This window comes from Ochlerotatus camptorhynchus, unplaced genomic scaffold (genome assembly GCF_037179485.1).
Source record: "Ochlerotatus camptorhynchus isolate MF236.1 unplaced genomic scaffold, CSIRO-AGI_Acam_v1.1 ptg000307l, whole genome shotgun sequence".
Classification (NCBI taxonomy): Eukaryota; Metazoa; Arthropoda; class Insecta; order Diptera; family Culicidae; genus Ochlerotatus; species Ochlerotatus camptorhynchus.
This window is the reverse complement of record NW_027040795.1, coordinates 1,452,333-1,469,701: the sequence shown is the minus strand read 5'-3', so window position 1 is coordinate 1,469,701 and position 17,369 is coordinate 1,452,333. Positions and strand designations below refer to the sequence as shown.

Below are 17,369 nucleotides of genomic sequence, written 5' to 3'. Positions count from 1 at the left end.
GGATCAGTTTCGTGGATTGTCCACTTACACGGATGTTCCGGATCATCCGGCAGATTGTCCCATGGCCATCAGGGTTCATATTTATGTCACGATCCCAAACTAACTTTCAAACCCTGCATTCAAGATGCGGACGTATCTCACAAATAACTCCAACTTATTTTGTTTTCCATTGGTTAAATTTTTCTTCAGGCGACCCCTAAACAACGAATTTAGTGAGACGTTTCGGATGACAAGAAGGCAAAATGATATGATATATAAATCTGCATTTATATGTTACTATTACTTATAACCAGCAATTGGCTCCAATCATGTTCAATACATTTCAAAAAAAGATTTAGCAGTAGAAGGATAAAGAACGAAACTTACTTACACATAAAATATTAATCACAAACGGATAGAGCTAAATACGAATCGACTTTAATGACCTTATCGACGATCCGTCTTGCCCGTTCCACGTTTGCCGGCGAACAGATGCTTCGGCATCAGATCCGGTATGTGTCGGTCGCCTTCTCCCTTGCGGGAATATTTCGTCACCCTCTTGGCAATGTCGTGCTTGGCCATAACCCTCGCCTTCTTCTTGAGCTGTTAGGAAACAGAAAAAAAGCAAATGTTACACAACAGTGTTGCGAGAGATATTGCAGAATTGTTAATCTTACCACGACATCCTTGATACCCATCTCGTGTCCCGGAGTTCTCCTCTTGAGCAGCTGCCCGGTAGCCTTGACAATGGCAGACGATTCGTGATCCTTTTTGGGTGTTTTGGGGCCACCGACCGCTGGCATAATGCTACGGCGAATATCAACCTGGTTCTTGGAGAAGTTCGCTTGCTCGGATCCAGCCATATCGACTCCCAGATTTTCCATAGTTTTACGCAGATTGTCCACCTTGCGATCACGAACCATCGCTTGTTTGTGTCGGGGCATAACCGGACGGCCACTCTTCTGTTGCATCTTACGAGAATCTTTAAGCAGGAACCGTTTAAGCCGGATTTGCTTAGCCATTTCTCGAATCTCCAGGAGAGTTTCGTCCAAATTAAGCGGCGGAGGATCGTAGAATCCAGCTTCCAGACGAAGCCCTTCTTCGCGTTCCAGTTCTTCCAGCTTTTCGAAAATATCCAGATCGATATAGTCTGCGATGTTGACGCCGTTGAGGAATTCTGGAATAACGTCATGCCGTTCCTCTTCCGCAATGTCGGTGTAGTTCTTCTTGAGGTCCAGAATGTACTCGTCTCCCATTTCCAGTTCGATTTCCTTTTCAAGTTTCCGTTGGCGACGAGCGAGCTTATCTGCATTTGCAGCCCTGGCTGCGAGAACTGATTCTGGTATGCACGCTGGACGCTCTTTGTCATCACGTTTTTCCGGCATGGCCACATGCAGCCGGTTCAGCACACCATCAATCTTCTTAGCCTTCAGCTTCTGATCCACACGGTAGCCTAGTAGACGCTCGCAAGCTTCTGTCTTGACTTCGATAACTCCCTTTTCGGTGACGGTAGACATTTGCAAAATCGGAATCTCCTCGGCTTCATCTGCAAGGTCTTCGATGATTTTCTTCTTCTCGGGATCCAATTCATCCATAGTCAGAATATCGGTTTTGTTCAAGACAAGAAGCAGTGGTTTGTTGGCGAACAATGGTTTGATGCTGTCGAAAAGTTTTGCCTGTTCCTCAATCGAATGACCACACTGCTCGGAAACATCCATGAAATAGAGAATGCAAGCTCTCAAGTGAGCCATGGCCGTAATGGCCTGCATTTCAATGACATTTCTCTCCTCCAGGGAATGATCCAGAATTCCAGGCGTATCAATGACTTGCCATCTGAGATATTTGTAATCCATATGACCGACGTACAAGCTCTTTGTGGTAAATGCATAGGGTTGCACTTCAACGTCTGCTCGAGTGACTTTGTTGATAAAACTGGATTTGCCTACATTCGGGAAGCCACAAATGATAATCGTTCTGGTGTATGGATCAATCGATGGCAAACGGGACAGATGCTGGCGAACCTGTTCTAGATAGGTAAGATTGGAAGCCTGACGTTTCATTATAGTGGCCATTCGGCCAAGGGCGGCTTTCTTCAACTGCTTACAACGGTACAGCGAATCTCCGAATTTCAGCAATCGAACGTAATCCTTTGCCACACTAAAAAGTATATTACAAAATTGGAACCTGATATTTCTTAGATTATTTTTCTCATTCTACTCACGTATCAATCAAATGTCTGGCCGTATTCAGCTGTCCAAGTGCCAATTTGTAATGGTCCTTATCGTACAGCACATTCATCAGATCCGCATAGAACGGATGAACATCGTCCAGCTTGGGAAAATCTTGAATGATTTGCGACAATCGATCGTGGAAGTTCTGCTGGGTGTATTTCACCTTGCGCATATAGAATCCCCGGATCCGGCTGATTTTGTAATGCTTATGGACCACGGTCGGCGTTTTCCGCTGGGTCTTCGATAGCATAATATCGATGAAGGCCTGAAAAAATCATATCGATACAGGTTAGGAATGACGTCGTCCAAAACAATCCAATTCACCTCATTAATCAGTCGGAATTTCACTTACCTTTGCTGGCGGCACCACCATAATCTTTTTGAAATTGTACATACTCATTTTGGAGAATTTTCCGGCACTTTTCCGCGGAAAATACTTGAAAAACCGTCGGACAACGGTTCAGTACCAAATCAACACGAGGTGATGGTACGAAAAAAGGAGTGAGTTTTGACGTTTGCTGCAATCGGTCAACAAACGTGGAGAGAGACAGAAACGAAAAACACGCGGTTGTCAAATTGACAGTCGAGGGAGTGGCCGTTTGATTGCTGCAGCACCTCGCGGTGAGCACTGAATACAGTACACGCTATACACGCTATTTTAAAACTACCCAAATTTGGGTAGAGCCCACCTACACGGAGATGAAAAACTACCCAAAATTAAGTACTTTTCCCTCAATGGGGATGTTTAGGGGTATTGATGTTTTTACATATTCGTAATCTACATTAAAAATGGAACCATTGCATAAATTTTGGTGCACAGGAACTATGTTAAATTAGTGCGATTACATTTTCAAGCATCACCATTTTAGCGCCCCTCACCATAGAGTGAACTGTCATTTAATGGATTTTAATGCCATCGAATGCAATTTATTGACAATTTAAAACGTGGTTTACAAATCAAGATGAATGTCCCATGTATTGCTGATTGCATCTGAAACTGGACTGTCCCAAAAATTCAAAAAGTGTGATAAAAGTGCACGTTTCCGTCAAATCGTTTTGATGTCTTGGGAGCACTTATTGCTTGCATTATAAGGAATAAGTGCATCGAAGACACCAAGACGATTAGATGTAAACTTGCAATTTTATCACACTTTTTAATAAGTGAAAACGCGCTTATTAGTCCAATTTGGTGTGAAATGCGCATTACACACTTAGAAAAAATTACCGACTTCGGTGATTCATTTACCGAATTCTCAACAGCTGAACGGTCGGTAAAGATTTCGGTAATCGAGAGCATTACCGAAAAATCTGTAAACTGAATCAGCAAAATTAGCTTTCAAATCTACCGAACGATCGGTAACGTTTACCGAAAACATAAGCTTGATTTGTAATCGACTTTACTGGAGAACTGTAAGTTTGGAGTCGATATGGAGATTGAAATTTACCGAAAGATCTGTAGTTTTTTTTATTATTACCGACTCAACTTTAATTCGCTTAATACCCCGTTCACATTACAGCGTATATCACGTGATATACGCTGTCTTGCAATGAGCACTCATGCATCTAGTTTTCACTGGAAATCCTATGTATGAGTGCTCATTGCAAGACAGCCTATATTACGTGATATAGGCTGTAATGTGAACAGGGTATAACACTCCGAATACGATGCCTTCGAAAAACGTGTAACGGCAAGTTTGCAATGGCACAACTTAGCCATTTCTTAATGAATTTCAAAAATTTTGGTACCTTTAGAATTCCTAGGGTTTCTAGATGATTTTGATTGCAAAACACTTGAAAATAGAGTCGTCTACTTTTTTAAAAAGCTACAAGAGTTGTTACACGTCTTTTTGAAAGGTGTGTTTGTAGGGGTTTGCAAGTGGCGCAAGATCTGTAATTTAGATTAATGGGCACAAATGTTCACAATTAGCCAGAATACAATCATGGTGCCTATATATGGATCCTGGAGACAACGGAACGGTCCTCGAAAAATCCGGAACATCCGTAAAAATAGTCAATCCATGATCCTGATCCTAGAGTTCTGCGGTTTTTTTGAAAACATTAGGAACTGTGATATAAACAAATATTTGGGGTCGTGACATAAACATGTACCTAGATAGCCATGGGACCGTCGTCCGGAAGATCAACAACATCCGTAAAATGGTTACTCCATAAAATTGAGAGGTGGAAGCAATACTATGACGAGCACCTCAACGGTGATGCAGTAGAAAACGAAGGTGGCACGGTAACAGACCTTGAAGCACGTGCAGGAGACGACAGGCTACTGGCCCCTGATCTTCAAGAAGTTGAGGAGGAGATCGGTCGACAAAGCAACTGGTGTAGATCAACAACCAAGTAAGCTATTAAAATACGGTGATGAAGCACTGGCTAGAGCGCTGCACTGGGTAATTGCCAAGATTTGGGAGGAGGGGATATTACCGGAGGAGTGAAGCAAGGTGTTGTTTGCCCAATCTACAAAAAGGGCGACAAGTTGGATTGCTGCAACTACCGCGCGATCACACTGCTGAGCGCCGCTTACAAGGTACTCTCTCAAATTATACGCCACCATCCCACTGCGTCCTAGCAAGAAGTACGGTCGACTTGTTTCGCGCTCCGTTGTTTTGGAAGTTTTTTCGGTATTCGCTTGATATAAATTATCAGTTTTTTTCTCACTAAGTGACTCCTGGCATAGTTCCCGGTAAATTGATCGAAAAGTGAGTTTTTTTTTAGTAGAAAGTGTCATTTTCGGAAAGATTAATCCGTGCTATTGGAAATTCGCAAACAAATTTGGGCATCATCGTTGCGTGGTCACGCATACGCGCTCACGTATCATCATCATCGAGTGTGAGCACCCGTTTCTACATCTACATCGTTCATCAATCATCGTGCGCCTGTGTGCGCTGAGTGCCGCGCCTCGATCAAGTGCACCACAACGAAGGTCATCCACGCAGCGCGTCTCTTCCAGCCATCTGTGTAAACGCCTACACATATAACGCTCGGTGGTAGTAGTATAGGATTATCAGATAAGTTTTTGTTTTTTTCTTGTTTCTTTTACTCCCCCATTAGTTAAATTTTCATTTTGTATTTCTGTGTTTGTAGTGTTTTCTGTGTATTGTGTCGGTGCGTTCAGTGGGAGAGCGTTTTGCGCTCCCACTAGTTGAACAAAATGGATGTTTTGTCAGAAGACGACATGGATGACCATTCATCGCAGAAGAATGATGATGTCATCCCTGGTTCGTCGTCTCAGTCTGTCGATGGGCAGGCTGAGAAAAGCACCAGATTGCGGGCCTACCCGAATGACTCGACTGGCCCATGGGTTGTCTATTTTCAGCCCAAAAACAAACCCTTGAATGTTGTTCAGATATCTGATGATCTGACAAAGCGATTCTCTGCCGTGACCGAAATAACGAAGGTTAGGCACAACAAACTTCGTGTGACCGTCGCTAACCTGAAACAGGCCAATGAAATTGCTGTTTCCCAGTTTTTCACACTGGAATATAGGGTGTACATTCCAGCTTCTGATGTGGAGATCGAAGGCGTGGTCACTGAGGCGAGTCTGAACCCCGAGATACTGGAGAAGCAAGCGGTTGGCCGATTCAAGAACCCCTTGCTTCCTCCGGTAAAGATACTGGCCGTTCATAGAATGAAGTCAGTATCGCTCAGCGAGGGTAAAAAGAGTTTTACCCCCACAGACTCGTTTCGGGTGACCTTTTCTGGATCTGCCCTTCCTCAATACATCGAGCTGGGAAAACTTCGTCTTCCTGTGCGGTTGTTTGTACCTCGGGTCATGAACTGCCAGCATTGTAAGCGGTTGGGACATACGGCCTCCCACTGCGGCAACAAGGCACGCTGCTCCACATGCGGGGAGAAGCATGAGGATGGCGCCTGCACAGCTACTGCACCAAAATGCGTGTACTGCAACGGAACTCCTCCTCATGCTCTCTCGTCGTGCCCGGCGTACAAACAGCTCGGGGACAAAATGAAACGCTCCCTTAAGGAACGTTCCAGGCGGTCTTTTGCAGAAATGCTTAAGACAGCCACGCCATCGACCAATGACAAAAATCCCTTTTCTCTTTTGTCAGATGACGAGACTGACTCTGACTTGGCTGAGGAGGGAACTTCTTTCAGTTTTCCGGAAGGTTCTGCACGGAAACGAAAGCGCATCCGTTCGCGGATTGTTGCAAATAAAGAACCCCAAATCAGCTTGCCTAAATCAAGGAGTGGTGGAAAAAAGGAGACTTCTACTCCTCCTGGATTCCGCAGAACTGACTATACCCAGGATTTTCCACCACTTCCGGGGACATCCAAAACCCCTGATGCCCCAATTTTAAGAACAGAAACCCCTTCTTCATCTGGGTTGTTCTCATTTGATGACATTGTGGACGGTATTCTCAAATACCTCAACATTTCTGATCCTCTGAAAAGCATTGTCCTCACATTGCTTCCCACTGTGAAATCCTTCTTGAAGCAATTGACTTCAAAATGGCCCCTTCTTGCAGCTATCATCTCCTTCGATGGATAATTTTCCAAACGAGGTCGGGGATTTGATCACTGTTCTACAGTGGAATTGTCGAAGTCTTATTCCGAAATTAGATTCGTTCAAGTATTTAGTCCATAACAATAATTGCGATGCATTTGCCCTCTGTGAAACATGGCTCTCTTCAGAAATTGATCTCCCTTTTTTTGATTTTAACATTATTCGATTGGATCGTGAGGATTCACGTGGAGGAGGGGTACTTTTGGGGATCAAAAAGTGCCATTCCTTCTATAGAGTGAATCTTCCCGAATTCCCCGGTATTGAAGTTGTCGCATGTCAGGCTACCATTAAAGGTAAGAGCCTTTGTATTGCTTCTGTATATATTGCTCCTAGAGTCTCTGTTAATTGCAAACAACTTTTCGACATATGTGCGGTACTTCCCGCTCCATGGTTGATCATGGGAGATTTTAACTCCCACGGTACAGGCTGGGGGGAGCTGTACGATGATAACCGTTCTACTTTGATTTATGATCTCTGCGACAACTTCAACATGACAATCCTTAACAATGGAGAAGTAACACGTTTGGCTGGTCCATCCTCGAATGGTAGCAGATTAGACCTCACCTTTTGCTCCAATTCACTATCGTTGGATTGCACTTGGCATGTAATCCAGGATCCGCACGGTAGTGATCATTTGCCGATCAAAATTTCGATTGCCAGTGGGTTCAACTCGTCAGAATCCGTTAACGTCGCGTATGATCTAACCCGTAACATCGATTGGACTAAGTTCCAATCCGCGATAGACGATACAGTATCGTCAGTGGAAGAGCTTCCGCCGTTGGAGGAATATAATTTCCTCTCTAATCTCATCGTCGACAGCGCACTTCAAGCTCAAACACGACCGGTGCCGCGATCGTCAATCCGTAAGAAAACACCATCGCTCTGGTGGGATCAACAATGCACGGAGGTTTACCGTAAAAAGTCCGACGCGTTTAAACTTTTTCGGAAACGCGGAACACGCGAGCATTTCGACGCATACACATCTCTTGAACGCGAACTCAAGAGCCTCATCAAGGCCAAAAAACGGGGTTACTGGCGGCAGTTTGTAGACGGATTGTCGCGCGAAACGTCTATGAATACGCTTTGGAGTACGGCGCGAAGAATGCGTAACCGGTCTACTAACAACGAAAGCGAGGAATGCTCGGATCAATGGATTCTTAAATTCGCGCGAAAAGTGTGTCCAGATTCCGTGCCGTCGCAGTTGATTCCTCACGAAACCGCGAATTCGGTAGACGAAATCAGTCAGCCTTTTTCAATGGTCGAACTTTCACTCGCTCTCCTTTCGTGTGGCAATTCTGCCCCGGGATCTGATAGAATCAAGTTCAACTTGCTGAAAAACCTCCCAGACGTCGCTAAGAGGCGCATGTTGAACTTGTACAATCAGTTCTTGGAGCTCAATATTGTTCCCGACGATTGGAGACGAGTGAGGGTGATAGCCATTAAAAAGCCTGATAAACCCGCGTCGGATCACAATTCGTATCGGCCCATCGCGATGCTGTCGTGTATTCGGAAATTGATGGAGAAAATGATCCTTTTTCGCCTCGACAAATGGGTTGAGACGAACCACCTTCTTTCAGATACTCAATTTGGTTTCCGTAGGGGTAAGGGAACGAACGACTGTCTCGCGTTGCTTTCCTCGGAAATTCAGTTGGCTTTTGCTAAGAAAGAGCAAATGGCTTCTGTGTTCTTGGATATCAAGGGGGCTTTTGATTCAGTATCCGTTGAAGTTCTTTCAGAGAAACTCCACGCTTGTGGATTGTCTCCATTAATGAATAATTTTTTGTACAATTTGCTGTCAGAAAAACATATGAGCTTTTCTCATGGAAACTCTACAGCTTTTCGATTTAGCTACATGGGTCTCCCCCAAGGCTCATGTTTAAGCCCCCTTTTGTACAATTTCTACGTTAGAGAAATTGACAATTGTCTTAGTGACAACTGCACGTTGAGACAACTTGCAGATGATGGCGTAGTGTCTATCACAGGGCCAAAAGAGGTTGACCTGCAAGGACCCTTACAGGATACCTTGGACAATTTGTCTACTTGGGCTACTCAGCTAGGTATCGAATTCTCCACGGAGAAAACTGAGTTGGTCGTTTTTTCTAGGAAGCATAGCCCAGCACAACCGAAGCTTCAACTTTTGGGTAAACCGATCACTCATTCCATGTCTTTTAAATATCTCGGGGTCTGGTTCGATTCCAAATGCACCTGGAGATCCCACATTGAGTATCTGAGAAGAAAATGCCAACTAAGGATCAATTTCCTTCGATCAATTACCGGAACGTGGTGGGGAGCCCATCCACAAGATCTTCTGACGTTGTACCGGACAACGATTTTATCGGTTTTAGAGTACGGCAGTTTTTGCTTCCAGTCGGCAGCTAAAACGCACATCATCAAGCTGGAACGGATCCAGTATCGTTGTCTTCGTATCGCGTTAGGATGCATGCACTCGACTCATACTATGAGTCTCGAAGTGCTGGCGGGCATGTTGCCACTATCCGTCCGTTTTTCAGAGTTATCTCTGAGGCTCCTCACCCGTTGCGAAATAATGAACCCACTGGTGATTGCAAATTTTGAGAAGCTTCTGGAGCTAAATCCTCAAACATGTTTTATGACTTTGTACTACCTATATTTAACACAGGATGTCAGCCCTTCAAGAAATATTCCCAATCGTGTAGTCTTCTCCGATTTCGGCAATTCAGTGAATTTTGATTTATCTATGACGCAAGAAATCCGCGGAATTCCAGAGCATCATCGTCCTATGATTGCTCCGTCATTATACGCTGCAAAGTTTGGCCATGTTGATTCTGCAAGAACGTTTTTCACAGATGGATCTCTAATAGAGGAGTCCGCTGGTTTTGGTGTATTTAATGAATTTCATAGCGCCTCTCGAAAACTTGAAGCTCCTTGTTCTGTGTATGTGGCTGAACTGGCAGCAGTTCACTACACTTTGGAAACTATTGCTTCACTTCTTCCAGACCACTACTTTATTTTTACGGATAGTCTCAGTTCTGTCGAGGCTATCCGTTCAATTAGGCCGGTAAAGCACTTCTCGTATTTTCTCTTGAAAATACGAGAACTGCTTAGTGCTTTATCCGTGCGCTCTTTCATCATCACCTTCACGTGGGTCCCTTCGCATTGCTCAATTTTGGGCAATGAGAAGGCGGATTCACTTGCGAAGGTGGGCGCTATGGAAGGCGACATTTATGATCGACAGATCGCCTATAGTGAATTTTTCTCTATTTATCGTCAGCAGTCGCTCGTTAGCTGGTAACATCAATGGAGTGAGGGTAGCTTGGGACGATGGCTACATTCAATTATCCCTAAGGTGTCGAAGTTTGCATGGTTCAAAGGGTTGGACTTGAGTCGAGACTTCATACGCGTGATGTCTCGTCTCATGTCCAATCACTATTGTCTAAACGCTCACTTGTTCCGTGTGGGGTTGGGAGACAGCAATCTCTGTGAATGTGGACAAGGTTACCAGGACGCTGATCACATCCTTTGGTCTTGTGCGGAGTATCGTGACGTCAGATCACATTTTTATGATTCCCTTCGGGCTCGAGGTAGACAACCTAATGTTCCAGTTCGGGATATTTTGGCTAGACGCGATCTGGAGTTTATGAAACTCATATATGTTTACTTTAAGGATATTAACCTTAGATTGTAAGTTTGATTAACCTTGTGTTTAGTTTGTGTTTTGTACGTCTGGGGGGTTTTTTTTCAATGTTTGTTTTCAAGATGAATAGAAATAATTTCATGCTTTAGGATTAATTAAATAGTTATATCGTAAACCACATTTATAACCTCCTTCTTCCCTTTTCCCATCCAAAAAATTGTAAATCTCCACTAACCTCGAGACGACCGCGAGTACTCGGTCCAGTTCCTTTAACTTTAAATTTAAGACAGTAACAATGTATAACGCAAAGGATAACTCGGCTCTGTAAAGTTTATTCGATTGAGCCTGTACAAATAAAGCAATTACAAAAAAAAAAAAAATTATACGCCACCGCCTGTCACCATTTGCAAGATATTTCTTGGGCAATACCAGCAGGAATTCATGGGTTCATATTCGCGATTCGGCAGGTTCTGCAGAAATGCCACAAATACAACTTGCTTACACATCATTTGTTCATCGATTTCAAATCCGCATACGACACAATCGATCGTGACCAGCTATGGCAGATTATGCACGAGTACGGATTTCCAGATAAACTGACGCGATTGGTCAAGGCGACGATGGATCGAGTGATGTGCGTTGTTCGAGTATCAGGGACACTCTCGTCCGAGTCCCTTTGAATCTCGAAGGGGGCTACGGCAAGGTGATGGACTTTCGTGTCTGCTATTCAACATCGCGTTAGAAGGTGTGATCAGAAGAGTTGGGATAGACACGAGTATCAAGACCGATGTGCGGTATAAGAGAGAAAGGAAACTAGTGGACTCCTTCGTTCTCGCGTCTTCTTATGCAGCAACAGACGTGACGTCACGTCTGCTGTTGCTTAAGAACACCGTCAGAATGAAAGAGTCCACTAGTTTCCCTTCTCCTCACCTCTTTTACCGCACATCGTATCAAGACAGCTTCTTGGCTTCACCGATGACATCGACATCATGGCACGGAACTTTGAGACGAAAGCGGAAGCGTACATCAGACTGAAGGCTGAAGCTAGGTGGACTGAACTTGCCATCAACGCATTAAACACAAAATACATGAAAGGAAGAGCTTCTAGGGAAGACAATGTTAGCCTCCCACCCCGAGTTCAGATTGACGGTGACGAAATCGAGGTGGTCGATAAATTCGTGTATTTGGGCTCACTGGTGAGCGTCGAAAATGATAACAGCAGAGAATTTCAAAGACGCATTATGGCAGGGAATCGTGCCTACTTTGGACTCCGCAGGACGCTCCGGTCGAATAAAATACGCCACGAAGTTTTTAATCTAAAAGACGCTGATTAGACCGGTGGTCGTCTACTGCCACGAGACCGTGACTTTGCTCGTGGAGGACAAACGCGCCCTTGGATGACGGAACGTGGAGGAAGCGAATGAACCAAGAATTGCACCAGCTGTTGGGAGAATCATCCATCGTTCACATTGCAAAAATTGGGCGACTACGGTAGGCTGGGCATGTCGTAAGAATGTCGCACGACGACGCAGTGAAAATGGTTCTCGAAAGCGCCCCAACAGGAACAAGAAGAAGAGGCGCGCAGCGGGCAAGGTGGATCGACCAAGTAGAAGGTGACCTGCGGACCCTTCGCAGACTACGAGGCTGGCAAAGTCTGGCCATGGATCGAGTAGAGTGGAGACGACTTCTTCGGACAGCAGAGGACAACAAGGCCTTAGCCCGATTGCAAGCCATAAAATTGATCCACGAACGAAAAACCGTGGAACTGTGATATTAGAATGAATTTGGAGTCTTAACATAAACATGGAACCGAATGAAAAAAAAAAATATGAATAGCAACCTGGCGGGATAAGGACAGTGTTTGCTTACGTAGATAGTTTTTAGCAGCATCCTGGCGAGACAAGGACAGTAGATGCTGAAGTGGATGAATAATTTAGGCAGCTATTTGGCGAGAAAAAGGATAGTTTTGCTGATGTGATTGAATTCAATATTTTTCAAGACGCTAACTAATGCACTCAGGTTAGATTTGGAGTGATGGATATAATAAACAACGTAACGAAAATAGGAATGGTTTTTTTTTATGGACAATAATTACATTTGTGAGAATGAGAATGGTTTTGATTGAGTGGAAGATGCTTAAATTGAAAAAAAAGAAAATGAGGAAAATTTTGCATTTATAAGACAAATATAAAAAAAATACAAAATGAGTTAAGAAGACTCCGTTTATTAATAAAGGTAATAATTGCTAGGCCTAACCATGGAAACACCGGTGGAACACGACACCTGCCTAAACTGTTCTTCAGAAACTGTCAAGAGATCAAAACTAGTAATGCTACCCTCTGAAATCAAAATAAATATAATTAGTTTTATATGTTGAACTACAAATATTGTGAATAATTCAAAAATACCTTCAAATATTTGCAGCAAAGCATTTGGAAACTCCATATCAGACAGCAACTCTTCCATTAATGTGTTTGTGACGCCATATCGCATTTTTTTTCATACCTGTAAATCACGTAAATCCATTTCACGTAAGCGCAAACACACTCACACAAACGTAATATTGATGTGAATAATTCGTCACTTTTTAGCGGCAGTGGTGGTGTAGTGGTAAGCGTGATCACCTCTCACCCCAGCCAGCAGGCCTGGGTTTAATCCCAGTCGGCGCCGCCGGGATGTTCTGCGGCATTACATCTCTGATCACGGGGAAGTAAAGCCGTTGGTCCCCGGTTCATGAGTTGATGGGTCGATAGGTAGGGTCCAGGTGTGGGAGCTGCCTTCCTGGCGTCGGTAGCATTGGTGCTCAGCACGGAAAGCACGATCGTCAGAAAACAAATCAAGGAAAAAAAACTTCACCTTCATCACCAGCTCTAGTAAACATGACATGAAATGTCTGTCAGTTTTACTACCAAAACGTAATATTGGAAATAGAAGCATGAAGAGCGAAAGTGGTGGATAAAAAAAATAAAAAAAAGGTTGTAAGATTCCCAGCGTACAGTTCCCGATTGATTATTTCGGCTAATGTACTGAAGTACAGACGTGCTAGACCTAACCATGGAAACACCGGTGGAACACGACACATGGGACAGTCCTCCGGAAGATCCTTAAAAATGAACCTGGATGGCCATTGGAACGTCCTCCAGAAGATCCTGATCATCCGTAAAAGTGGATCATCGATGAAACTGTGAATAAACCGTGGTTTTTTTTTCGAAAACTCTTGGAACTGTGATTTAAGATAGAATTTAGGGTCGTGACATAAACATGGATCCGGATGGCCATGAGACTGTCCTCCAAAAGATTCGGAACATCGGTAAATTTATCATACTGTGAAACTGATCCTAGAGCTCTGCAGTTCTTTTTTAAACACTGTGATATAAGAAACCTCTGGATCACTTTTACGGATGTTCCGTATCTTCCGGAGGACGGTCCTATGGCCATCCAGGTCCGTGTTTTTTATCTTTATTAAGGAGCCTTGGGCTGGTTCGTCTCCGGTACGTGTTTATGCCATGACCCCGAATTCTTTCTTATATCAGAGTTCCACATGCTTTCGAAAAAACCGTAGAACTCTAGGATCAGTTTCAAGGATTGACCATTTTTAAAGATGTTCTAGATCTTGCGGAGGATGGTCCCATGGCCTTCTAGTTACATGTTTATGTCACGACCGCAAATTAATTTATATATGACAGTTCCAAGTGATTTCGAAAAAACCGTGGAGCTCTAGGGTCAGTTTCATACAATGACCACTTTTACAGAATTTTCGAATCTTGCGGAGGACGGTCCGATGGCCATCTGGGTCCATGTTTATGTCACGATCCCAAAATCATTCTAATATCGCAGTTCCTAACGTTTTCACGAAAACCACGGAGCTCTCGGATCAGTTTCGTGAATTTTCCACTTTCACGGATGTTCCGGATCTTTCGGAGGACGGTCCCATACCCATCAAGGTCCATTTTTATGTCACGACCCCAAATTCATTCTATCATCTCAGTTCTTAGTGTTTTTTTTCAAAAACTGCGGAGCTCTAGGATCATTTTGTTTGCTTGAGCACTTTCACAGATGTTCCGGATCTTCCGGAGGATGGTCCTATGGACGCTCAGGTTCATGTTTATGTCACAAGCCCAAATTCTTTCTATCATCACAGTTCCTTATGTTTAAAAAAAAACGCGGAGCTCTAGGATCAGGAGAGTGGATTTACCACTTTTACGGATGTTCCGGATCTTCCGGAGGACGGTCTCATGGCCATCAAGGTCCATGACCCAAATTCATTCTTATATCACAGATCCTAATGTTAAAAAAATGCGTAACTCTAGGATCAGTTTCATGGATTGAACACTTTTACGGATGTTCCGGATCTTGCAAACTTGCCGTTACACGTTTTTCGGAGGCTTCGTAGTCGGCGTAAAGTTTTTTACCCACCGTATTCGGAGTGTTAACGAGAAACAACCGTGTTCTTCTTCCGTTCTTATTTTTGGATTAATTATCCCATAGTTGAATTATCGTTTCCTAAATGTATAATAGTGTCAAATTAAACGTTACTTCACATGAGAATCAAGCGTATTACACCTTTATACCATCACTGTTTAAGGAAGCAATGATGTCTAATAAACGCTGAATAATCAAAAAATTGATCGAATATGCTCTGTAACAACTCATGTAATTCGAATAAAAGCTTCTCGACATACCTTATACTATAACACTAAGTAGTTCAAAGCTATGGTTGAATAAATTCTCCAGATTTGTGTGAACATTTAGTTATAATTAAAAATAGTATAAGTATTATCCAGCATGCAGTTGAATAAAGTCTTCAAGAAGTCTTTTCTTCAATAGGCAATCGTTTGTTTGGTTCCCAGCTATTTTCACTCAAATTAACGGCGCCGGTGGTGTAGTGGTAAGCGTGATTACCTCTCACCCCAGCAGGCCTGGGTTCAATCCCAGTCGACGCCGCCGGGATGTTCTGAGGCATAACATCTCTGATCACGCCTTCCTTCGGATGGAAAGTAAAGCCGTTGGTCTCCGGTTCATGAGTTGATGGGTCGATAGGTAGGGCCCAGGTGTGGGAGCTGCCTTCCTGGCACGTCGGTAGCATTGGTGCTCAGCACGAAAAACAAGATCGACGGAAAAAAACAAACCAAAGGAATTAAAAAAAGCTATTTTCAGCACACAGATCGATGGAAGAAGCAATTATCTACCTTCTAATATACATAACACGACAAGAAACGGTTCTGTACCCAAGTTATTAACGAAAGAGAAAATCTATGAAGAGAATCGATCTATGTTATTTAGGACCTAATGCATTTTTCAGATTGAAATAGGAGGACCACATAATGGTTGCTGCTGAGTAAACAGATGAACGCGTGACACACATCGAGAGTGGCCTGCTTCTGTTGACAGCCTAGTGAACACTGCTTTTAAGATTAGTTTTGAGCTTATTTTGAAGTTGACGCTGGTTATGAAGGTAGAGTTGCTTATTTTGCTAGTTAATGCGGATGTATTTTTTCCTCTACACGTTAGTTCGCAGTTTGCAAAGCTTTTTCAAAACAGCCCGTTTAGATGTTTCAAACGAGGGTTGGACCATGGAGGGTGAGTTGGTACGAACTGATAGATTACATAAACAACAATATTCGCAAAAAATAGTCGATCACGTCACGATCACGCAGTTCTTCATTCCAATTTATGGTCTCGAAAAATGCAGTCATTCCATCGAAGTCAGCCTTCCAGTAGTCATATGAAATGCTATCCAAGGTGTTACGAAAAGAAAATGAGAGAGTCACTTTAGAGCAAAATCCAAAAAGGCGTTTTCGTATAATATCAAAATAAATATTTTGGCAAAGTTGAAATCGGTGACATTGACCACAACTCACTATATCACTCACACGTGACAACCCGATCCCTGTGATATTCGAAATAATTACCAGCAGCTCCATTTTCTAACATTTTTATTAAATTCGTTTGCTTTCGCATTTGTTTACACATACACAGGTTCCAATAAATTTCAATTACATTTGTGCGGATGTTAGAATAAGATTTTCGTTTCCTTTCGTATCGTTGTAACGTTTTCGCTTAAGTTTCTAGCTTTTAGTTTAACTTTTTCCTGCTTTACGTCTCGAACTGAGATACAAGAAAACATTGCTCTGCATTTGAAGATTTAGTTTTAGCAATTACAAGTATTGTTTTTATGCTTGAAGTTCAGTGCTTGACTACTATGCTGCTAGTGTTGACAATGTTCAATCGCATCAAAGTTCATAACTTATAAACGATTCATCCTTAATGTGTTGTTTTCGTTGCTTAAATAAAAATTAAAATACATGCTTCATTCAAATCGACTTACGTTAGAAGGAGAAATTGATAGACCATAGGAAAGACCGAAGGAGAAGTACCCATCACCTGACTTAGTTTGAACAGTTCTTGTGCAAATGTTTAACAATTGGACGGAAGGTTTCTTTCATTTGAATTGGATTGAAAATAGTTAAACTCTAATAGACAGAGGTACTCGGTTCCATCGAGGGACATGTAATGGAGAAATACAATGGTGATTAGATTTCTCCAAACCATGCTTCGAGGGAGCCTTGTGTGTCGACCTAGGAGGTCGTCCTCTGCGATATTAGTGGACAATCTGTAGGTAAGGAACTTTTTAAATAATTCATTGTCCGGTAATATCTGAAAGCGGGTTTAAGTAGCTAAGTTTTAGAAAACTTGTTTAAGTTTCACTCCAAACTTGGGATATAATACTCTCGTAGATGTCTTGTAGTTTTCTATACCAATAAAGTGAGGCTTTCTAGTATTAAAAGTACCTATTTCCACTAGTTGGCACGTTTACCCTATGAAATTTGCGCATGTTCCCTTGGACGAATTGTTTCGTCACACAAAATAGATCGTTGTTTTGTTAGTTTTCAGTTAAAAAGGAAGAATCACAGTAGTCACACGTTCTAGTACTCGAGATTACCACTCTAATAACATATCCTATCACACTCGGTTTGTTTTAAGTTCACGAACACACACACGCACGCCGCTA

At 42.9% G+C, this 17,369-nt stretch overlaps 1 protein-coding gene across 1 annotated transcript; it reads right to left on the bottom strand.

Moving 5' to 3' along the window:
* Positions 1–248: 248 nt before the first annotated feature.
* On the bottom strand, positions 249–2,723 carry Non1 (nucleolar GTP-binding protein 1). Its single transcript, XM_065229066.1, has 4 exons — positions 2,563–2,723; positions 2,201–2,475; positions 657–2,136; positions 249–582 (listed from the first exon to the last, which is right to left on the bottom strand). The coding sequence occupies exons 1-4, from the start codon at positions 2,608–2,610 to the stop codon at positions 427–429; spliced, it is 1,959 nt and encodes a 652-aa protein (XP_065085138.1). The 5' UTR covers positions 2,611–2,723; the 3' UTR covers positions 249–426.
* Between the last annotated feature and the right edge of the window lie 14,646 nt (positions 2,724–17,369).

Bases quoted from the DNA above. Each gene is read 5' to 3' on its own strand.
- Non1 (XM_065229066.1), bottom strand. From the start codon at position 2,610: ATGAGTATGTACAATTTCAAAAAGATTATGGTGGTGCCGCCAGCAAAG. The intron at 2,476-2,562 runs GTAAGTGAAATT...TGATTTTTTCAG, and splicing joins TGGTGGTGCCGCCAGCAAAG to GCCTTCATCGATATTATGCT. The intron at 583-656 runs GTAAGATTAACA...GTTTCCTAACAG, and splicing joins TGGGTATCAAGGATGTCGTG to CTCAAGAAGAAGGCGAGGGT.